A 24332-nucleotide genomic window follows, 5' to 3' on the forward strand; every position below is an offset into this window, starting at 1 on the left:
TTACTAATGAGTGTGCCATTGTGGATCCCATTACGGTACCCTTAAGATTTGTTTAAAAAAAAGTTTCCTTAAAGCTAAACCTGCAAGTTCTACAATGAATTCTGTAGGTGTATGTAAATGAAAATCCTATTTCTTAAAGCATCTCTTAAATTATGCAGGGCTTCCATCTGAGAGATATTCGTTTAGAGAGACTCCACAAGGTTGCAAGAATAGTATTAACATTACCTGTACATGTTCAAGAATATTGATAATGACTGGATCTCCCACATAAGATGATATCTGTGATACTAGTGGTCTCAAAAAATATATATACAGAGCAATCCGCTTAAGTGCAAGGGTCTGAGACCAAAGAAAATACATGCAGTTAACCGGAGGTGTGCACTTAACCGTTGTGTGCACTTAACCATTGTGACCCAAGAAGTTTGACATCCGATAAACATATGTACAGTACTGTTTCTATATGTACAATATACAGTCTCCGTTAACTGATGGTTATTCAGTCTCTGTTAACTGACATTAGGCTTACTTGAAGTAATCAGTCATAGTCCTCGGTACACTCTTGTGTCTGTGAGTTCCATAGACTACATCTGCCAGATGTAAAAACTGTCATAGCACTGACATCCAGTGGCCTCCAGATAGGCCCACACGGTGTTGACTCCAGCGCTCTTGCAAAAGTGACAGGAGGTTGTTGAATTTCATCAGCATGTGCCTTGCTGCTCATTTCATCATCTGTTCATCATCAGCCGTTGCCTGCATGTAGGCGCATATCTTGACATCAGTGCTATCGTCAAATGTTTGTAGACCGTAATCAACAGATACGTAGTGATGAACTCCTCTTCAGTAACATCGGCTGGATGTCACTAGCCTTATCATCTGATGCGTTTGCAACAGCTGCATCTGTTTCGTCCCTCTGCACATCCCTAACAAAGCTTGCCCCGCTTGTAGCAGTTCACAATGGTTGCCTGTGTAACACAGTTTCAGGCTTCTTTCTGCATATGTAGGAATCCAACAGTGATAGATTATGAGCCAGTTCAACAGCACGTTATCCTTGCCAAGTCTGGTCATCCATAACGCTTATCAGACCAACGTAGCATAAGAGCCCGATAATGTTGTTTGAAATGGCTATTATGCCCTGATCCATAGTTGGATCAAAGAGGGTGTTTGTGATAAGATATGTAATCAATTCAGCAAGGTCAATTAATGCATCTAAACACCCCAGTGAGAAGAAATAAAGAACTATACTTGGGACCTGCCTAGGTAGAAGCTGTACATATCATACTACAATCATCACTTATGTAAAGAGGACTGACCAAAGGACAAGAGAAGTCATGTTTCCAAAAACAAGTGAGTCATTTATAAGACTTCCACCCTTAAATTTAGGAAACAAGTACTACCAAACTGCTGACTACAGCAGTATCAACTAATCTGCAGGATCAGATAATGTTGTACTGTATATACTCCTCCTGACAGAAGTCTGTGCACACACACAAAAAAAGAAATTCTGCACCAAAGTTACAAAAATTTCTAAATCTGTCATAACTTAAATATTAAAGACCCTACCTGTACACAGATACCAACCATATTTTTCCTAACACCTATAGCACTTTTTTTTTTTACGTCCCCTCCCTCTCACACCATTCATATTTTTCCCAGACCTCAGCCACATCCACAGACCATCCATAGCTGTTTCCAACCCCCCCCCCCCCCCCCCCCCAAACACACATACTCAACAGGGCGCTTTGATGAGGAGAGGAGCTGCATCAGGAATACCTCTTCAGGGCAGGAAAGAACCTGACTCTTTGCTGGTATCACCGCTTCTTGCAAATGGCCACCAAGACTTCCTGCGGCAGCCTCATAAGATTACTACTTGAAGTGGAGCACCAGCCGGAGAGCAGCAACAGTGGGCAGGAAAGAATGGGTCTCCTTTCCTGCCCCCGAAGAGGCCACTAGACCACCAGGGAGTGATACGGTAGGCCCGGGAAAGACCCACTGAGGCTCAGGCGGGACAGCCAGCCAGATTCTGCACTGCGCAGTTGCACAGAATTCCAGCAGGAGTAATATACATAGACATAGTTGATAATCTCCTGCAACAAGACTTGTGCAAGGAATCTACTGAACATACTTTGAGCACTATATATATGCAGTGTAAGTACCCAATTTGCTTCACTAAGGTTAAGGCAGTCAGACTGTGCCTTGGCCCTGCGACTGTCAACATGGATGCAGGACCAGCAGACCTTCCTGATCCGTGAAGGGGGGGGGGGGGGGGAGACAAGTACCAGAAAATGGACTATACAGTGCTGACCTTGTTGTAGGCCAAGGGACAAGGTGGTACCTCAGATTGGGCTGGGACATATGTGCCTAGTTCCTGTTTGATCTTCTAAGAGCACTCCTCTGGTGCACACACAGAGATGCAGGTATGGTAAAATTATATCTTACCTGATATTTTCTTTAATAGCAGCAGATGAAGCTAGAGACTTGTGGGTTGTGTCCATCTACCAGCAGGTGGAGACTGAATTCAAGTCAGTGATCTGTATGATACTGGATGCATAGCTCCCCCAATACTCAGTATAGCGCATATCATAGCAGGTGAAAAAACAAGGCCCTAGATCACACCAATGTGCTGTTCAGCGTTTGCCCTGCTGGCGTTGCCCACACGGTTTACGTTCATACTCTTCTTTGGAGTAGTGTTTCCCCTTTTTTTTTTTTGTAATATTTTTTATGTTTGTGTTGAGAGATAGAAAAAGAAAAAGCAACATTCTATAATAATTACAGTACACTGCATTCAACCCTAGCACTGTGAAAAGTGAACAAGGAACCGTAACACTGTAGAGAAGGTGGTATGCTGGATTAATCTGCTGCGATTCAAGGAAAGAAAATCATCAGGTAAGATAATTTTACCTTCCTTAGCATCAGCAGCAGATGAATCCAGAGACTTGTGAGATGTAGCAAAGCAGTCTCTGGGGGGAGGAATCGCCAATCCTGCAGCAAGTACTGCATTGCCAAACCGCGAATCCCTCACGCTGCCACATCTAAGCGGTAACTCTTAGAAAAGGTATGCAGGGATGCCCACATGGCCATCCTACAGATCTCCAGAGAAAAAAAAAAAAAGAAAAACCTCTCAACTGCCCAGAAGTCGCTAATGCTCTCATGGAATGAGCATGCAAAGCCACCAGGGATTAACTGCCTACCAGAAGATACGCATAGACAAAGTAGCCTTGGAAGTTGTTGACCTCTTCAGGGGCCCGACACCAGAATAAACAGATGGTCCGACTGGTGGATTCGGGCGATAATCCTCCATCGTGAAATAAGGAAGAAAAAGCAGCTGACTCAGATGGAACGTAGACAACATCATAGGCAAGGAAGGAAGGAACCGTTTGGATCGTAACCCAGACTCCAAAAAACGGAGAAATGGATCCCGACAGAACAGGGCCTGCAATGCCAATACACATTGCGCTGATGCCATAGCCTTCAAGAAAACAGCCTTAAGGGTCAAATCTTTCAAAGATGCTTTGCATAAGGGCTCAAAAGGAGCCCGACGCATGACCTTAAGAGCCAAATATAGACTCCAGTATGGTTAGGGAGCATGCAAGGGAGGTTTCAGTTGAACCCCCCCTTCCCCCCCCCCCCCCCCACACACACACAAAAACAGACCACATCCAGATGCATTGCCAACAAAGAGTTCGCAACGCACCCTCTATAACAGGCTAAGACCGCAACATGGACCCAAATCAAATTAAAAGGGCCTCATGCAGAAACGACAAGATGTGCTGCAAGAGCACCAACAAGGGAGACAAGCCCCATCCTGAACACCATGACTTGCACATACCCTAAAGTGGTTGAGCACTTCTGCACCTGGAGCAGGGTGGCGATGACCGTCTTTGAATATCCTTTGTCTCAACTTCAAGAGCCAAGTTGTAAGATCATAGCGGGAGGTTCCTCCATGCGAATGAGACGCTGACAGAATAGGTCCAGAACAAGAGGAAGGTGAAATGAATAGTCTGCGAGTAGGCGGACCAGATCCACAGACATCTGGGCCAATCACGAGCTACCAAAGTCACCAGCCCCGCATATTGTAGAATCTGGTGCAGGACCCTATCAACAGCCAGGATGGAAGGTCTGTTGCCAGTCAGGGTTGGAGAAGGACATCTAGGTTTTCTGAGCCGAAGTCCAAGCCTCTGAAGAAACTTGCCACCTTGGCATTGGCTTCCGTTGCCATCAGATCCGTTGCTGGCATGCCCCACCGCTTGACAATAGCGCTGAAGAAGTCCAGAGACAACTCCCATTCCACTGGGTCCAGTGCTGTCCTGCTTAGGAAATCCGGTTGGACATCGAGGCACCTGGCAATGTGAGCTGTGGAGAGGAGCTGCAGATGGTGCTCAGCAAACACACAGAGGCAGTGCGCATCTGCTGCCAACATAGCACTGCACAATCCCCCCGATGATCCGATAGGCCGCCACTGCATCGTGTTGCTTGACAGCACCCGGATTAGCTTACCCTTCACCAGAGTCCAGAATCCTCCAGAGCCTTGGCCACGTCCATGAGCTCCAGCCGATTGATGGGCCACAGCCTTCTCAGTCCAGCGGCCCTAAGCATTGCAGTGCATACAATGAGCTTCCCAGTCCACCAGGCTAGCATCTGTCACTACCAGCAGACACTGTGGGGACAGCAATTGCATCTCTCTCCAAGATTGGCATCCTGCTGCCAAAACTCATGCTGCAACTCACCTGCGGCATCCATCGAAGTCGCAGTCGGTAATCTTGTGTCATAGGTGACCATCAGCTCAACAGCGATTTCTATAGTGGTTCTTATGTGCGCCTTCGCCCAGGGAACCACTTTGAGTCACTGTCATGGAGCCCAGCAACTGCATATAGTCCCATGTGCGAGGGCCACGGGGTGTCGAGCACTCCAAACCTGCTCCTGAAGCTTCCCTATCCACTACTCAGGGCATGAATAACCCTGCCTTGACCTTGTCTCAGCGGACTCTGAGGTACGCCACCACACTCGGGGAAGCAGAATATTTCCTTACGGGACTTATGGAAGGCTATGTATGTTTTGAAGGGTTTCGTTCTGGGTACTATTGCTCAAGTGTGTACCTTTTCTCAAGACATATCTAAATGTTGAAACAAATTTAAAAGACTTACAGAATCAAATTGCTAGAATCTAACCTCGAGTTGCTACCTGCAGGCTGTTTCTTCTACAGCTATGAAAGATTCTCATATAATTCATTTAGAACTTGAAATGTTGGAGAATGCTAGCAGGTATAGGAACTTGCGTTTTCTAAATTGTCCTTGTTCTCATTTATCTGCAGAGATTCTTCTTAGAAAATATTTTAAGGAGGTGGTTCTCCTGATAGCAGCTGATTCTATGATTCTTTCTAACTTTTATGTTCCTGTTAAATCTTTTTGTGGTAACACTAATCTACAGGCTGCTGACCTTCCAGTTCAGCCTAGCCTAGATTTAACTGACTTTCTTGAAGACTGTACTGACATAGTAACATAGTAGATGACAGTAGAAAAAGACCTGCAGTCCATCCAGTCTGCCCAACAAGATAAATTCATATGTGCTACTTTTTATTTGTACCTGTCCTCTTCAGGGCACAGACCGTATAAGTCTGGCCAGCACTATCCCCGCCTCCCAACCACCAGCTCTGGCACAGACTGTATAAGTCTGCCCAGCACTATCCCCGCCTCCCAACTACCAGCCCCGCCTCCCACCACCAGCTCTGGCACAGACTGTATAAGTCTGCCCAGCACTATCCCCACCTCCCAACTACCAGCCCTGCCTCCCACCACCAGCTGTGGCACAGACCGTATAAGTCTGCCCAGCACTATCCCCGCCTCCCACCACCGGCTCTGCCACCTAAACTCGGCTAAGCTCCCAAGGATACATTCCTTCTGAACAGGATTCCTTTATGTTTATCCCACGCATGTTTGAATTCTGTTACCGTTTTCATCTCCACCACCTCCCACGGGAGGGCATTCCAAGTATCCTGTATGGCCTTTGCTAATGATATGCTTTTTGTCCTGACTCAGGCTAGGCTATCTTTGCTTTGACTCGTATTTCAATTAGAGCTACCCTTTTGGTGACATTCTCTACAGATAAAGATAAAAGTATGGTTTTCAGATCTTAATTTAAAAAGAGAGAGATTATTTTTTGTTGTGCTAAAATAGTTATTTCCTGATGTATCTCGGGCAACACAGGCTCGAAGGAAGGCTTTTCTTCTATTGAAATCTAGATTCCTGGCAATAAATGCTGTCTTTAAGAATTCCCATGCAAATTCTTCACTTGGCATAGGAATCAGTGGGTGTTTCATGAAGCTATTCAATTGGAGAAATTTGTTGTGGATCACTCTGATCAATAAGTACTCTGGATTAAGGATTGGGGGGGTGGGATACTGAACCAGGTTTTTTATTTGTTTTGTTCTTTCTATGATGTGGGCTAGTAGACTGGTTTATTATTTTTATTTTAGGTATTTCTATTTGGTAAGTGTTCTGCTTGTATTATGCAATGTATATAATAAAAAATTTGCAACTTAAAAAATAAATAATTTGAAGTACATGTGTTAATAGGACTCCCCTGATTAAAGCTACACCCAAGTCATCCTTGGCATAAATTCTGTAGTATATTAAAGCCAATATATATATATATATATATGTCACAACAAAGGTTAGAGAGTATTAGTACTATATAACACGACAAATTCTCTCATATGGTGTCAATGAGTACTTTCATAAGACTATAGGTCTGTGAAGTGCATTCAGTTTTTGAAATTAAGAAGGGGGGAAAAGCCTCGAGCTCAACCACCAACCCAGAAGATCGTTAGTAAAAACGAGGGTTGAGGAAAATCAGTGGGCTGTTTTTATCTTCACTGGCACAAAAAAAAACCCCTTATTTCTTTAGATATAAATATAAAAATGCTAGCTTCACAGAACTATCTTAAAGCCAAGGCATTCAACATTTTAGTCTTCCATGAGAGCAGTAAATGTTGCTTTCATTTTGCTGGGTCATTCTATAATTTATTTATTTTTGAATGACAGCAGTCATTGAATAGCCAGGCTTTGTGGCAAGCAGTTAGTATAGAGAGTTTGAAGTAGAGTGGGGTAAGAGGAGATGTTCTGAAATTTAGATAAAGTAAATAGGTTATTCTTTATGTATTGGTAAAAGTACCAATGTTTCAGGAACATTGAAAAGGTTAATAATTCAGCAGATGATTATTTTATATTATGCAGTGGGACACACAGCACATTACCGTTTTTCAGTTTTGATATCACTTGTCCAGAACAGCATAGCTGACTAAAGGAAAGAAAATTTATCAGTTAAGACATCATTTCTCCATAGCACATAAGTGTTGTGCAGCATTGTCTTGTTTGCTGATGGCTCGGCATGCACACTGATCTCTTAACACGTCCTACGTTTTTTTGTTTCCTATGGTAGGCATATGTTTTTCTTGCATATAAAAGAAGACTTGTTGGCAGGCCATCTGCAGTGTTCTCCGGAGCAAGCCATAGAGCTCAGTGCATTGCTGGCCCACGTGGAATATGGGGATTATAATCAAAACACTGCTAAGTACAGCTATCAGGAAATGTGTGCCAAGGAGCTGGAAACTGCCACTTTGAATAGGTAAGGAAGGGAAGGATAACCCTTTTAGCTTTTTCTGTGCGTAGCTAGAGTACACCAGTTGCACTCAATATTTGTGATACTAGAAATGATAGTTTATAGTTTGCCTCTTAAAGTTTAGCTGTTTATCATATGCAGTTTAATATGCAATTGTTTTAAAATCTTTTTGTTTGTCATGGCATTTAAGATTTTGACAATTTCATGCAGGGTTGTTGAGCTTTCTTCAACAAGATTAATTGTGTAAGTTCTGGTTCCAGACACTTCTGTATGATAGCTACACCCATGCTGGAACATACTGGAGAAAAGTTGAGGTTAATTGGCCGGGGGGGAGGGGTAATTATTTTGAGAGCTGAGCATATGAATCTTAAAACATTCCAGTCCGAATGAGCTTATATATATTTTAGAAATTTTCAGGAACGTGGAGAACCCTGAGGGACTCCACATGGTGAAATCCAGCTCTTTGAAAACATATCTTTCATTTTAACCACATATGTTAAGCAGAAACTCACTTAAACCACTTTAAGACCTGTCCTGAATTCCTAAGTTAATTCATACAGTAAAAATATGATCAACTGTATTGAATGTTGCTGTTAAATCAAATTGCAACAATATCATGGCCTTTCCTTTTGCTATTAGTTTCTTGATATCTAAGAAGTACAAATAACAGAAACTCTGTGCTATGAAAGGGTCTGAATCAAAATTGTAAAGGACTCAAGTAGTCATAGAGGCATATTTTCAAAGCACTTTGGGAGGCTAAGTTCCATAGGTTTCTATGGAACTTTGGGAGGCTAAGTGCTTTGAAAATGAGCTTGATAGTGACCCAAAAATCCATTAATTCTGCTACACTAGCCTCCAACAATTTTGCTAACAAAGAAATGCTTTCATCAGGTCTTAAAATTAGATGTTTGGCTCAGAACTGTCTTTAGCATAAACAGCTTTAATGTTATAATTGTATTGAGCAATATATAAAGTTAAATCATATAAAATCACAAGAACTTTCAGTTTAGACAGCCGTATAATGTATTCTTACATTTGGGTAATATACCATCTGAGTTTTGCTTTTGTTTTTTTTCTGTTTGTGATTTATCTGTTGTAGTCTAAACACAGAGCTGATGAATGAAGCAATGCTGTTTTCCCGGCATATGTTGTTCCGTTTCGCATATGATCTTGTAATTAAATAATGGTGCATAAGTCCAGACAACTGGACAGACTACAGATAGGCATATTGTCTTTTTTTTTTTTTTTAATTCAGCAGTTTTATGGAATAAGTTGCCTGCAGATTTATCTATCTTTAAGAAATGATTTAAAAACTACTTTATTTGTTGAGGTATTCTGCTCTTGATGTACTTTTATATGAGAAATTGTAGATAGCAGTTTTTTGTTGTCCTTATTGTAACTTGCCTAGGAATGTTTTAAATTTAAAATGTTATTTTTTAATTGGTACATTAGTGATTAGGTTTTTCAATCTTCCTCTATTCATAGTATTATTACAAAGCATAAGGACCTGGAAGGAATGAGTCCAGCTTCAGCTGAATACCAACTTCTGCAGATTGTTTCTTCGCTGGAGAGCTATGGAGTGGAGTGGCATTCTGTGAGGGACAGCGAAGGACAGAAACTCATGGTTGGCATTGGACCCGAAGGCATATCTGTCTGCAGAGAAGACTTCAGCTTGATTAACAGGTATTCCAAAACAAAATAAAACTGTATCAAATCTTGGTGACAAAACAAGAATACCCATGAGGGGGGAATCGTAGAACAGAGGCATCAATATGCACTGGCAACCCAACAGGTTTTATAGAACTCGAGCCTAGATATTCAGGAAGGATCTATATAAGGTAATTTTTGTTTTAATTCTTTTAAGGTCACATAAAACAAAGTAATAGGATAATAGGCCCATACAACACAAAAGCCAACAATAAAAGGAAACAGCCAGAGCCAAACACCAAACAACATGGACCAATACATATTTAAGATCTATGTGCATTCACTGCCTCCGTTGTATGTAAATAGATCTCATGTATATTCATTGTGGAAAACCTGAAATGATTGCAACCCTTCAGGGCCAGGTTTGGGGGACCTTGGTGTATGATGTGCGGCAGTATGGTGGGGTCAGAGGATGTGCATTGAACAGAGAAGAAATATAAATATTTATGTACTCTCATTGGTATGGGCCATAAGGGAAGAGAATATCTTGAGAGTAAAACCTGATAAAATTTGAAATGTTTATCTTTATGCAGCCTCTTTACAGGGTTTAAGGTACTCTGTTCTAGCTTATATTAAACTTTGGGTGTATACAACTAGAAATATAGGTGGTGAAATGACCTTGAAAGTCGGTTTTAATTCACTTAACATTTGTGAGGAGTAGTTGGGAATTTCATTGCTTGTTGTCCTTTAGTAGAGACTAGTAGAAGATGAGTTTTGAATGATGCATATAGAGAAGCAGAATTTTGAAGTGGGGGGAGGTTCATTCTGTCTCCCATGCTGTAAATTTGTACTCTCCTAATTACTATTATGTAATTACTTTTTCCTTCACTTCTTAGGATTACTTATCCTGTTGTTCAAATGGCAACACAGTCTGGTAAGAATGTCTACCTGACTGTTACCAAGGAGTCTGGGAATAGCATCATCCTCCTATTCAAGATGATCAGTACCAGGGCAGCAAGTGGTTTATACAGAGCTATAACAGAAACCCATGCATTCTATCGGTATGTACAGACTGCACAATAATCATTGCTGTGCTGTTTTAATATTTAAAAGATCATATCACATTTCAACAGTAGAATCCTAGAGATTCACTTGTTTTGTGCTGCTCCTATTGAACTATCCTCATGTATCCCTTCTGAATAGTTCATAGCTCTATGTCTAAAGTAACTTACTGAGGAACGTTTACGGTAAATATTTTGTAATATGTCATTTTGGATTTCTTGTTGTAAATCTCTAACATTTTTATATTCCATCACATCTAATATTTTGAGCACATTATAATTCAAAATTTGAAATAAAAATGCATGAAACAAATTAAAAACACAAACTTACACTGTATGCATCCGCTGTTACATCCAGAGATGCAACATTACTTACAGCTAAAGTTCATTATAACACAGCCCCCAGGACTCCACCCTCAGGTTTCTTCTTGGCTCCAAAAGTTTCCTTCAGAGAGTAGGCCTTAGCAAACACATAGACATTCAGAAAGTATCCGTTTCTTCTCCCAATGGTCAACAGCAACCCATTCAAAATACCAGACCCGATGCTGAAAATATCTGGTTGTCTTTTCAACTCTAGGAACCAAATATATGTAGGAACACACAATTGATCATATAATCACAGGATACTGGTACAGTGTGAAATCAAATTCATTAAAGCCTGAGATGCCAAGTTATTTAATACTTTAAATACCAGAGCTTAACCCGGAACCAATGTAAAGCAATCAGGCTTGGAGTAATATGGTCCCACTAAAAGGTACCTATAAGCAAATGAGCTGCTGCATTCTGGGCAAATTCTAATTCCTGTATACAAGATAAAAGCAAACCAGCACATAAAATATCACAGTAGTTGCCAGAAAATGTGGTAAAAGGCGGTTAGCTTAGCGGAGTTTAAAAAAAGGTTTGGCCAGCTTCCTAAAGGAAAAGTCCATAGACCATTATTAAATGGACTTGGGGAAAATCCACTATTTCTGGGAAAAGCAGTACAAAATGTTTTGTACTTTTTTGGGATCTTACCAGGTATTTGTGACCTGGATTGGTCACTGTTGGAAACAGGATGCTGGGCTTGATGGACCTTTGATCTGTCCCAGTATGGCAATACTTATGTACTTATGACTAGAGCACTGTACAAAAATCTGAATTGTGCAAGAGTGGCTTCAACCTGTGTAACATTTACAATTTGTAGAAAAACAAGATTTAATTGTCCCGAGTTAAAGAAACCCCCTCCCCCCACTCAATTTCTGGACATATTAAATTTGGGACACTAATTTGATTCCAGCTCTGAAGTGGAAGAGGCTGACAATTGCTTTGAAGTTTCATCATAATCTTCTTTTTATATTCATGCATTCCCCAAATTTGTGCTTGCTGTCAGGGCTTTCCTGTTCTTAAGCAAAGCGCAACTTTATGAAAGCAGCAGACAGAAAAACCTAGCCATCTGTGTATTCAGACTTTCCTTTCAGTGATTTTTAACCTTGTATATGCAACCAGTGTAAACAATATTTCTACAAATATACTTTGTTTTGTTACATAAATGAGGTGATGAGCATGTGTTCCTTTATATTTCTTAGGTGTGATACAGTTACTAATGCTGTGATGATGCAGTATAGTCGAGACCTGAAGGGCCACCTAGCATCCTTGTTCCTGAATGAAAACATTAACTTGGGTAAAAAATATGTGTTTGACATTAGACGAACATCCAAGGAAGTTTATGACTATGCAAGAAGGGCTTTGTACAATGCTGGCATTGTGGACTTGGTGCAAAGGAATGACCAAAGCGCACCAAGCTCTCCCCTCAAGTCCTCAGATGCAAGCATGAACTGTAGCAGCTGTGAGGGCCTAAGCTGCCAGCAAACAAAAGCTCTCCAGGAGAAACTTCAGAAACTGAAAGATGCCATGCTATGTATGCTGTGCTGTGAAGAGGAAATAAATTCTGCTTTCTGCCCATGTGGCCATATGGTGTGTTGTGAGGCCTGTGCTATCCAGTTACAGGTAATGTTCTTAGCTGTGCCTTTTACATACAGTATGTCTAGCATGGTTGTACTGCACTGGGATACGTACATATTTTTTGCCTTTTTCTAAAACAATTAGTGGAATAACCGTTGACTTACATTTTGTAGGTGTTGCCAGGAGTCCTTTGACCTAGCAGTTCTTTCCTGCTAGTTTTCTGTCCAGCTTAGAATCAGACTGGGATCTGGTGCCTTGAGCCTTCATTTACACTACCCACAATCTAATCTACAGGATGCTAAGGAAATTTTGGTTTAGGCTTGCATTAGGAGCCATGTGTTAAGTGTCGGCCCATGGTTTTAACGCAAGCGTACTGTCAGTCCTCCAAAGAAGCACTAGTATCGGTACAGAAAGGTGGCAGTGGGCTGATTTGTGAGTCTGAAGGACTTGTTCACTATTAGCTTACATCTTTGATTTGGTTGAGCATTTACTTTTGTTAGATACATTTAAACCCTCGGGTATTTTTGGTTTACTGAGTTGGACTGAATTTTTCAAGTGGAGATCTTTGTATTATCTATGCTTTTATCACCTTTTTTTAGTTTGTATTTATGCATCCTTTATGTGAGTTGATTCAAAGCCTGGGGTAACTTAGATGTCTGTGTACAGATATCTAGATTTTCTTGTTGATAAATACAGCACTTTGGTAGTCATTAATTTGGGAATCTGTCAGTAATTCAGCCTCCAGTAGTGGCTGTCTTATGAACCACTTATGTGGTTGATCATACTACTGTTAGCAAATAGCCCAAAAACAGAGGGAAGAATCCAGCAAAACCAACAAGGAACAGTCCTAAAGTTGGATAAACAATCACAGATTATAATTCTTTTATTGAAGACAAAATCATAAGCTGGATAGAAGCATCACACGACGCAGCCACGTTTTGGCTTAACGCTCGCATCAGTCTGCAGCCAAAGTTGCTATGTTCAGATTTCAAATTGCTTATGCTTTCAAGGTATTGTTGAGTCATCTGTTCTAATCCTTTGAATATGCTGTTGAATGTTTTCTTTGGTACCGCTGAGGTAGGTGTAAGCCAAAACAGCGGGTGATGCTTCTATCTGGCTAATGATTTTTGTCTTCAGTAAAATGATTATTAACGTACTGCTTCGATCTGTGATTATCCAACTGACTGTTCCCTGATCATCCTACTGTCCACTGAAAATGTTTGATCTTTTTCTACTGTTTGAAAATCCTTAAATAATAGAACAGGTAACATCTGCTGGTACTGTTTTATTAAATTACTGCTGAGTGCCACATTCATTCTATAATCCAAGGAGCTGTGATCAGTGATTTGTTTTTGAGGATCTCGATTCAGCTTTGATTTAGCCAGTGTCAAGTGCAAGGTCTGAGCTGAGGATGGTCTCCCTTTGACCTTTTTTTAGTGGAACTGCAAAGTTTTCATTATGGGTGCTAGGAAAAACATACTGCCACCCAGTCCAGTTGGGACATAATTTTATGTCCAATTGTAAAGCATGTTTAAAATTTATCTAATACATTGGTTTAAGGCACTGTGGAGCTGTGGTAAGCAAATCATAGCTGGGATTTAAAACCTTTGTAGTAACTATATTCAAGCTCAGATGAAGGAGAGGTTCTTGTTGGTAAATAAGTGACAAAGGCAGAATGTAAGATAAGTCATGGTTTCCAGAACATTTCCTGGGGAGCACAACTAGTGAGGTTTCAGGATATCCACAGTGAATATTCAGAGACAAATTTGTATGCATTGGAAACAGTGTGTGCTAATTTGTCTCATGCATATTCATTTTGGGTATTCTGAAAACCCCCCACTTGCTATGGGGGTTCCTCTAGAACAGGAATGGACAACCACAGTCCTTGAGGGACACAACCCAAATTGTTTTCAAGATTTCCACAATGAATATGCATGAGATGATTTGCATACTGCTTCCATTGTATATAAATAGATCTTGTGCTTATTGTGTAAATCTTGAAAACATGACTGGATTGTGTCCCTTTAGGACCGTGGTTGCTAACCCCTGCTCTTTTAGGAAGCCCTGGGCTATGTAGCTTCAGTGAATGCCTGTGCTGCTGTTTGATTCAATACTATCATCTAAAAACTAGTATGTTTATATACTCACAAGAATGTTAAGGGTATTAAGTGCCAAAGTTGCAGTTCCTAATAAATATAGGTGCAATATATACTTAAGAAAGAGAAGTTTATATAGAAGAGAAAAGCAAACCTGGAAAATGCATGAAATTTGTTCAGATCACAAGAATACTCAGAAGTGCAATACAGTTTGTGACCTAATAACCATTATATTGCACTCCAGTGACATGGTATGTGCACTGTGAAAGGCATGTTGTAAGTACTGAAGAAAAAAATCTTAACGTATACATCAGGCTTCTAAAATTAGTAAACCAGCTTTCTTCCCATTTTGACTTGTGGGTGAGTCTCTCCCAGTTAAGGGGGGGAAAGGCATCCTTCAGTTTGGTTTTTATTTCTACTTTCACATGCCCTAAGCAACCAGGAGAAATCTTGGATTTTTTTTGTGCATACCTTACTCAGTTTGAGCAGTCTGCCTTGCCCCACCAACCACAACTATATTTTATCATACTACTGCAGATAAGTTCAGGCTAGCCATATTGTTGCATCAGTTAAAATGTTCTTTGTTTCTAAAAGTTTGAATTAGTAGCTCAATACTTTAATCTTTTGTAAGGTAGGTAAACAGCAGCATTCTCCTCCCATAGCAGCCTCTGCATGTAATTTTAATGAGCTGGATGGCCATTTGCCAAGCCCTCGTATATATAGAAGCCATAGAGCTTGACCATACTTCCTAGTCCTGTTGAACAAACTTAAGGACATGTAGGATAACCACAGAGCTACGGTAGAAACCCTAGTTAAACTGTTTCTACACAGACCACTCTTTGCTGCTGCACATAATTCACTAACCAGAGAGAAACTGAACCTTTCTGATAGTCTGACATAGTTTAAAACTTTTATAAACTTCCTGCTATCTCTTTTCTTTTCTCTAGTCTTGTCCAGTCTGCAGATCCTCTGTGGAGCATGTCCAGCATGTGTACTTTCCTACCCATACAAGTTTGCTTAACTTGACATTGGTATGACCATTGGACAGGGATGCATTTCTCTCTTGAATGGCACAGTCGACTGAAGAAAGAAGATAACCACTACCAGCATTTGTTTGCAGCAGGAAGCCAAAAACATGTAACCATAGCAAAGAAAACAAATTTGATGTATATTCATAGCTGTCTGTTACAAGAAACTATTTGTAGAAGTAGACCTGGGAATCATATGACAAAGCAATCTTCATATTTTATGGAAGTGTGTGGGGTGAAGGCACTTTATTTCATTTTAAACTACTGGGTATTATTCAAGTGAAAGCATTTGCCTGAACAACCCATATGCAGTGTAAGAGGCCTAATGATAGCAGTTGGTGGTGTTTGCTTTTTATTTGGTTTTTATGAGCATTTTTAAAATATATTTTATCATTTTAATGACTGTTTTAAGAGGAAAAGTTTTAAACAAATCACTGTAGATTTTTAATATAGTGTTAAGGTTTCTATTTTAATGGGGGGGGGGGGGGTGTTGTTTGTTTTATTAGAATGAGCAGGCAAGGAAAATCAGTATTTAAAAAAAAACAAAAAAAAAACCCACAATTGAAAAGCCTAGTTTATAAAGGCTTTTAGCAAGTGATTTTTTTAAAGTTGGCTACCTACTTTAAATCAGAAGTTATGCTTCTAGTTTTCTGGCATAACTGAGCTGCTTGATATAAAAGCTCGTTACTGCTTTATGTAGCATAGATATAATCTGAAGGTACTGGCCTGAACCTGTGTCTGCAGATCTTTTATCTTGAAGGGAAGAGATGGTGGGTCTAGGCTAGCAGTGACTTTAGAACAATCTGATTGTACAGCTTTACTCTCCAGTGGTATAAGCTGTAGAAGAGCCTCTTCAGAATTTTGAGTAATCACTATTTTATAATTTAGCTGATTGTCTTTTACCCATTTCTCTCTGCTCACTTGGACTTAGACATTGGTCAACTGGTATGTTCTCCAAGATATAGGAAAAACTGGGAGACCATTTTGGGTGCAATACTAGCTGATTTCGTAAGCTGGAAAAAGTACACTGTCACTTTACTGAGATTTTTCAGAACATACTTTTCATATTTGCCTTAATGTAGCTGTAATGTGTTTATGCATTTGTTTCTTTGCACAGACGTTTTGTCAAAAGTATAATTAAAAGAAATTATCTACTTTTTTATATGGCATATAACCTCTTTCTCTGAGGTATTTATTTTTTCACTGTGTAAAAATGGATTTTGTTTCCACATGAAGCACGAAACATGTTTTGTGTGGTAGACAACTTCTGTCCTTTTGATATTCAGTTTAATAAAAGTCTTTAAAATAGATTAGAGTGGTCTCTCTTTCTATGGAATGTGTACCTTCATTAATCAGCCTCTCTACCTGTGGTAGAAGGTGTCTGAAACTGACAAATGTGGGTCTTCTGTGAAATAGCTGTAAATTGAATTGAAAGTAAATAATTCGTTCCGTCAACTGCAAATACTACTATCCAGCACAAAATCATTATCTGCAATAGATAAAGGCAGAGGGTTATCTAGGTCAGAGGCTATAGTTTACTCTGCATGTTGGAATTGGGTGGCTCATTGGTGTTGAAAGGTTCCTTATTTAAACAAATCTCTTTAAATGGAACGAAACAAAAGACTGGTATGGTAGAACATGCATTTAGTTTTTAGTGATTCTTTTAATTGTGACAATGGAATGCCTTTTAAATGTCAGTTTCTCTTTGTAATGTCTGTTTTGCTTTCTTTGAGTTTGTTTTCCTTGGCATCCAGTTGCACCAGTCTACAGGATTGGGTTGTATCCCCTTCCTATTATCAATGGAGATAAACTTATTTCTTTGATTGACATCACCATTATCAGGGTTATTGCTTTCTTGAAAACTCCAGTATTTTCCTCCAGCAGATGGTAGGTTGTGTGGGCTGGTCCTAGGCCTAGCTCCCAACAATGCAGGCCATGGCTGTATTGCTTGGTAGAGCCTAATGGCCTTGCTCCTAGAGCTTTGGTTTAAGGACCTGCATTTTAAAGTACAGAGTTTTTGGCTCTGCAGCCCCAAGTCCATTGTCCACAGGCATCAACTTTCAGTGATGCTTTTGGCTTGGTCCTTGCAGGACCCTACAAACCAACAAGGAGTGGAAGATTCCAAAGAAAAAGTTCCAAGAAACCAGAAGTCCAATTTCTTATTCTCCAAAATTATGATGCAGGATGTGTTAATTCTAACACATGAGCCGTATTTCGGCTGTAAGCCTTCCTCAGTGGTCCTGACTGTGAGTAACACAGTAAAAATTAGGAGAATAACCTTTATTACAAAATGACAGAACATTCAGCAAAATAGCAGCACTTTAAACCATCGTCACTTAAGCTTTGGCAGGGGAGTAGCATTTAATACATGACAGACATTATGAATGAGTGGCCATGAGGGATATGATCCTGTCACTCCTGGAACACTTTTTAAAGACACTGAGTTTTCTGGGACATGTTAGCACCATTTGGGGTTGTAGACTGGATGGGTCATATGGCCTTTATCTGCTGTCATGTTTCTATTTGAGATCATTTTGGCTATTTTTTTCTATGATGACTAAAAAGGGGGGATTTATTGACCTGGTTGCTAGAGTCCTAAGGACTGCAGAAAAAGATTGGAACTTAAAGTGCCAGAGAAACTAAGGGAAAGTGGATACCTGGTTCCATATGGACAAAAACATGAGGAAAAGTCATAGTAAGGTAAAGGAAAAAAATTGGCATAGGAGTTAAGAAAAGCAGTGCAAAATATATTTTTGGTGCAGACAAGATCAATGTCTGCATCAGAGGCATCGATGGTCCCTATGGCTCCCGGAGCTACATAGAACACTGGGGACACATCAGCATCAAGGATATCTCAAGTGTCGGTAGTGCCTTTTGGCATTGGGCATCATCTGATCCCCGCCCAGAGGACACAAGGATTTGATATGGAGGAACATAGATGTTGGGTGGAGGCCTAGAAGCACTAGCATCGGTCCCCTTCGAATCATGACAGGAGCACTGGGGACATTGTCATCAGTACCTGAGAAGCATCAGCGTTGAGAGGGTAGCTCCCCCTCCATTACCCCAGAGCAAACATGGCCACCAATTTGGCCCTGATATCTGCCAGAGACATAATGTTGACTGTGTCCTAGTCTCTACCGATGCCTGATCTCTAGGAGTGGATCTGGGCTATGCTCCAGAAAGTGGAGGAGTGGCCTAGTGGTTAGGGTGGTGGACTTTGGTCCTGAGGAACTGAGTTCGATTCCCGGCACAGGCAGCTCCTTGTGACTCTGGGCAAGTCACTTAACCCTCCATTGCCTGCCGCATTGAGCCTGCCATGAGTGGGAAAGCGCGGGGTACAAATGTAATAAAAAAAAAAAAAAAAAGAACTGGGATGCCTATTCGCCTGACCTGATGCTGAGCCATTGAGGACATCGGTGTCAATCCTGATGGAGCCCTAACCCATCTTGCCAAGCCCATGCACTACCTATTCAGTATGTGTTGATGCCAATGCATCAAATGGCATCAGAATCAAAAGATGGTGTCATCATCCAGTCCCTTGGGGGAGGAAGCTTCCTTGGGACATAGAAGGATGTCCATCTCGCAGCACTCCTGCCTGGAGCCTGGCCAGCAGCTCAATAGACTAAGGCAGGCATAGACTCGGGCCTCCCTACAGGGATATTTGAAGCTAATTTGGACTGCTTCTCCTGGGTGTCTGATCAGGAACCAGAGATCCTTTCAGAGATTGGGTCCCTTGGTATTCCTTCAGACCCCTCCCTTCCCTACAAGAGAAGAGTCTTCCCCTGAGGAGCTCGCCTTCACTGAGTTTGTATGCAAGATCCATTCTTTTCAATTGTATGTCAAGGATAAGTCCAGAGCTGAGATGTTGTACATCCTTGACTTTGACGCTCCCTCCATAGGAAGCTGAGGCAGTGTGCACAGAAAGATGAAGCAGAGTGAGCCTTCCCCTCTCTCTACAGCCCATTCATAAGAAAGATAACAAAAAGCTCCTGGGTTTGAGAAGACTCAGCTTCTTCACCATTCTATGGTGGTTGAATCTGCTCTCAAAGAGCCAAAAGCTCCAAGCCTGCCTCTGTGTCCCTGGGGCGTGAGGCTCAGACTTTGGGGTCGTTTGAGAGGAAGGGTTTTCAGAATGCTGTAGTTTTCTCCCATATACATTGCTACACTGCACATTAAGTTCTGCAAGTTCTTACTCATGAAGAGCTGGTATCAGAGTTTGAAGATACTTTACCCCCTGAGAAGGCTGCAAAGCTCAGCCAGATAGTAGACAAACAGCAGGGGTGCAGCAAGCACATGACCCAAGCAACATATGCTTTTGATGCGGCATCCAGGGCTGCCACCATGGTTGTTGAGATGCACAGACTAACCGGGCTACAAGCCTCAGACATGGAACCTGCAGTTCAGCAGGAACTGGTAGATGTCTTTTTTTTTTGGTGACAAGGTAGAGAAGGTCACAGACCTCATCAAGAAGTAAGGTAGAGAAGGTCACAGACCTCATCAAGAAGCAAACTGATACCATCAAGTCACTGTCCCGGCTCACTCCTAGTGCAGCTTCCTCTTCCAAGAGGTACTTCAAGGTAGAGAAGGCCACAGACATCATCAAGAAGCAAGGTAGAGAAGGTCACAGACCTCATCAAGAAGCAAACTGATACCATCAAGTCACTGTCCCGGCTCACTCCTAGTGCGGCTTCCTCTTCCAAGAGGTACTCGGCCAGAGGGCAATGAGGACCTATTACTGTCAAAGGTGTAGGCTCCTTCCTTCCTTTTTGTCCAGTCCAGATAGCCTAGAGCTCCTGCCTCCTTTGGCAGCAGCAGAGAGCTCAAAAGCCCCAGCCAGCTCCCCAGTCAAAGCAAGGACCCAGCTAATGGCTGGCTGTAAGAGAGCATAGCTGCAATAAATGCAGCTGTTCCAGATGGCCTACTGGTAAGGGAGAGGCTGACTTCTTTTTCCCAAGAAGGGTGGCTTCTTATAACTTCAGTTAATGCATCAAAGTTAAGCTGTCGAATTGCTTATACAGGAACTCATCCTTTCAAAGGCCAAAGTGGTTGAGCCTGTACCACCAGGGGAAAAAGGAAAGGGAATTTTATTCCAAATACTTCCTGGTTTCCAAAAACACGGAGAGATTTCATCCCATCCTAGACAAGGGCCCTGAACAAATATCTATCAAAGCAGGAGTTCAGGATGTTTCCCTGTTCACTTTAATTCCAATCATTCAGAAAAACAATTGGCTGTGTTCTCTGGACTTGAGGAATACCTACACTCAAATTCAGAAACATCCGAGTTGCAGAAGTATCTAAGATTCAGAGTTAGGCAACACCACTGCCAGTATTGTGTTCTGCCGTTTGGCCTCGTGTCAATTCCCAGAGTATTAAAAAAAAAATGTCATGCTGTAATTGCAGAATCACTGTACAAATTGGGAGTATGTTTCCTTATCTGACTGGTAAAATGTACAACAAAGGAAGGAGCTCAAGAATCAATGCAAAGAACTATTCTACTGTTAGAGCTATTAGAACTACTAGGCTTCATCATAAACTACCTTGTGTCCCATCTCCTTCCTACCCAACAATTGGAGTTATAGGAGTCCTGCTAGACATGGCTAGGCCCAAGCTTTTCTTCTGAATCAGTGAGCAGAGGCATTGATCTCCATAAAAGCTGCAAGTTCATCTGAGCCAGCAGATATCAGCTCAGCAGATGTTGAGATTGCTAGGCCATATCAAATGTGCATGTCACACCCATGGTACTCCTTCAGTGGACCCTAGTTTCCCAATGGTCTCGGGCCACAGGGAACCTAGCATATGCCATTGCTGTCACTCCTTCTCTCAAAGTCTTGGTGGGCAATCAAACAATTTGACCATGGGACCACCATTCCAAACTTTTCCACAAGACATTAACAACCTGGGCTGGAGAGCTCATGTAGATGGGCTGCACACCCAAGGTCAGTGGTCCTTGGCATCATATCAGCATCCTGGAACTACTGCCCATGTGGAGGATCAACTGTCTGGCTGACAAATTGAGTCAAATAATGCACAAGTGGTCTCAGCATGGGTATAGCCTGAGAGATCTCTTGAGGGTGGGGCACTCCCTTTAAATCTCTTTGCCACTCATGTGAACAACAAAGTCCCTCAGTACTGCTCCACACTGGGATCACTAAGACTAACCTTGGACGTTTTGCTCCTTGACCGGGGGAAGGGTCTAATGTATGTGCATGTTCTATATTTTCTAGTGCCTCTCATAGCGTTAACTCTCCTAAATCTTGAGCAAGATTGGGAACCGTGATTGGTGCAGAGAGATTTGGTTCCCTTTACTTTCTGAATTTAGCCACCTGAAACCCATGAAGGCTGGAGTGTTTTCCGACTCATCAGTTAGAATGACGGGGCCCTTTTAGTGTCCTTAACTCTCACAGCTTGGATGTTGAGAGCTTAGAAGTTGACTTTCCAAATGCTTGAGAGTGTCTTCCATGTCCTAATGCTTCGAGGAAAGATGCCACAAAGAGATCCTATGATTTAAATGAAGGTATGCTGTTAGGGCAAGGCCCTAGATACTTTATCCTGTACACCAAAACTGCTTGAATGCCTCCCTAAAAACGAACTCTGGCAGGGTTTATGTCAGTGCAATTGGCACTTACCATCACTGTGTAGAGTGTAAGCCTATCTCTGTTCAGCCTCTAGTTTTCCTTCTTGAGGGGTTTGCTACTGCTAAAGCCTCCAGTCAAGCCTCCTACAGTGTCATGGGATCTCATTGTGGTCCTCACTCGGCTAATGAAGGTTCTTTTTGAGCTGCTCAGTTCTTGCTATCTGAAGTACCTGACCTGGAAGGCTTTGCTTTTGGCAGCAGTCACTTTAACCTGCAGGGTCTGCAAGCTTCAGTCTCTAATAGCTCATCCACCTTACATAAGATTTCATCATAACAATAGTTCTTCACACATATTCTAAATTCTTTCTTAAAGTGGTGGTGGAGTTCACCTTAACCAGTCAGTTCTGCCAACATTCTTTCCAAAAATCTTGTGCCCATCCTGGTGAAAGCGTTCTACACACTTTGGACTGTAAGAGTGCTTTGCTTTCTATCTGGAGCAGAATAAAGCCTAGACACACAACAGGATCTGGGCTGCAATCTTTAAATGCACACTTCCAATTGACCAGCAGATTGCATCTCCTTCCTCTGCATGGTCAGATCACAGCTCACAATGTTGGAGCTATGGCTGCATTGCCTCCATGGAGGAGATTTTCAAAGCTGCAATGTTGTCATCCATCCATACAATCATATTCCACTATTCTATAGAAAAAGATTCCCAGCTGGCTTGGTCAGACAGTCCTTCAACATTTGGGTCTAGAATCCAACTGCTCCCTCCCCCCCACCCCCCCACACACACACTTTTTTTCCCCTGTTTCAGATTGTTTGAAAAATAATGAACAGTAAACAAAAAAAATAATAATAAAAAAATCATGGCCCTTACCTGTTGCAGGTTATGTTATTACACCCCCCTCTTTTTTTTTTTTAATAATTTGAAACACCCTGATAGCTGGTGCTTCCTACATATAATAGGCTCCTTGTCCTTGGCGAAAGCAGTTACTCATCTGTAGCAGGTGTTCTCCAAGGACAGCAGGATATACATTCTCACATACTTGTCTACCTCCCCTAGGAGTTGTATTCTATTAGCTATTGTATTAGACTGCCTTGGTCCCATGTAGTGACAGCAGGAGGGAAGGGCGCATGGTGGACACTGCCATAAACTCCAATGCGAAGTGAACACTAGGGAGTACCACCATGCTGGGGTTCTGTTGGATGATGTTGCCCACAGTGAGAATGTTTCCTGTCCTTGGAGAAAACCTACTACAGGTAACTTTGCTTTATGTGAATAACTGCCAAATCTACCCTCTACACCAGAAATTCCATCCCAGATATCAGCCTGCTTATCTGACATTGCTACTTGGATGTCTGATAACTACCATCTGAAACTTAACATGGCTAAGACCAGTTTGTTTGTTTTTTATCTTGTCCCAAGCCCACTTTCCCCTTTCTGTAGATGTCACCATACCGGTCTGTAGAACTAAACCAGGAATTCACACTGGCCCCCTACTGTGTAGTGTAGGTAGAGACATGCAGATACTAAATTTATGTACTCTGGAATAATAATAAAAGCATGCCTCCTTACTTGAGTTAGAACACAGAGCACTCGTTTATACTGATAGACCAAAAACATGTAACTGATAGAAATAACAAAGGCAAGGCTTCATGTACATGAAGAATAGGAATTAAATATGCAGTATAAAAACTTCACAAGAATAAAGGGTAAGCAAATTAATATAAAAGTAGTGTATTTTTAAATGCTAGAATGCACATTAAGCATATATAGGGAATGAGATGGGCTTTCTGTGGTTACAATGAAAGCAGTTTACTTATTACACATCTTAGTTGGAACACACACAAATAGGTATCACCTGTTACCCGCAAGTGATCACAGAGCTTGGCTTGTGACAAGGATTGAGGAAGTCCTCAATATAAGGGAGAGCAAGAGAATCGAGTGAGGAAAATTATGCTTAAAGTATCTAAGGGGAAAAAAATCCGTAGAGATAAGACTTAAATATTACTTTAGTGAGAAGAAAGCTGATGCAAATGAAGGATGGACATTCTGTTAAGCTAAGTGTGGACCCTGACCAGCAGCAATGACCTTATTACTCAGAAGGACAGTTAATTGAGACTGATCAAAGAAAATGTATGAATGAGACTGATACTTCACAACACATTTGCAAGGAAACTTCAAGAAAAACAAATCGCCCAAAGCCAAAACTCTTGGAAGCATCAAAAAAAAAAAAAAATCCTACATTTTTGAGTTACTTCATCAACATCAGGAAATACCTGTACTTTTAAAGAACAAAAAGTAGAAAGACTATATTTAAAGTATAATTTCGGGAGGTCTCTATCACAGTCCAGAGTCATTGTAACC

At 41.4% G+C, this 24332-nt stretch overlaps 1 protein-coding gene across 1 annotated transcript in view; it reads left to right on the forward strand.

Annotated features, from left to right (window-relative positions):
- Positions 1 to 16700, forward strand: part of MYLIP (myosin regulatory light chain interacting protein) — a 40229-nt gene extending 23529 nt beyond the window's left edge. The window contains exons 3-7 of the mRNA XM_030211268.1: positions 7435 to 7620; positions 9100 to 9297; positions 10158 to 10322; positions 11888 to 12308; positions 15307 to 16700. Of these exons, the coding sequence (XP_030067128.1) occupies positions 7435 to 7620; positions 9100 to 9297; positions 10158 to 10322; positions 11888 to 12308; positions 15307 to 15396 (1060 nt within the window). The 3' untranslated portion in view covers positions 15397 to 16700. The remainder of the gene's footprint in view (positions 1 to 7434; positions 7621 to 9099; positions 9298 to 10157; positions 10323 to 11887; positions 12309 to 15306) is intronic.
- Positions 16701 to 24332: the final 7632 nt, after the last annotated feature.

The sequence above is a fragment of the Microcaecilia unicolor genome, chromosome 1 (assembly GCF_901765095.1).
Source record: "Microcaecilia unicolor chromosome 1, aMicUni1.1, whole genome shotgun sequence".
Lineage (NCBI taxonomy): Eukaryota > Metazoa > Chordata > Amphibia > Gymnophiona > Siphonopidae > Microcaecilia > Microcaecilia unicolor.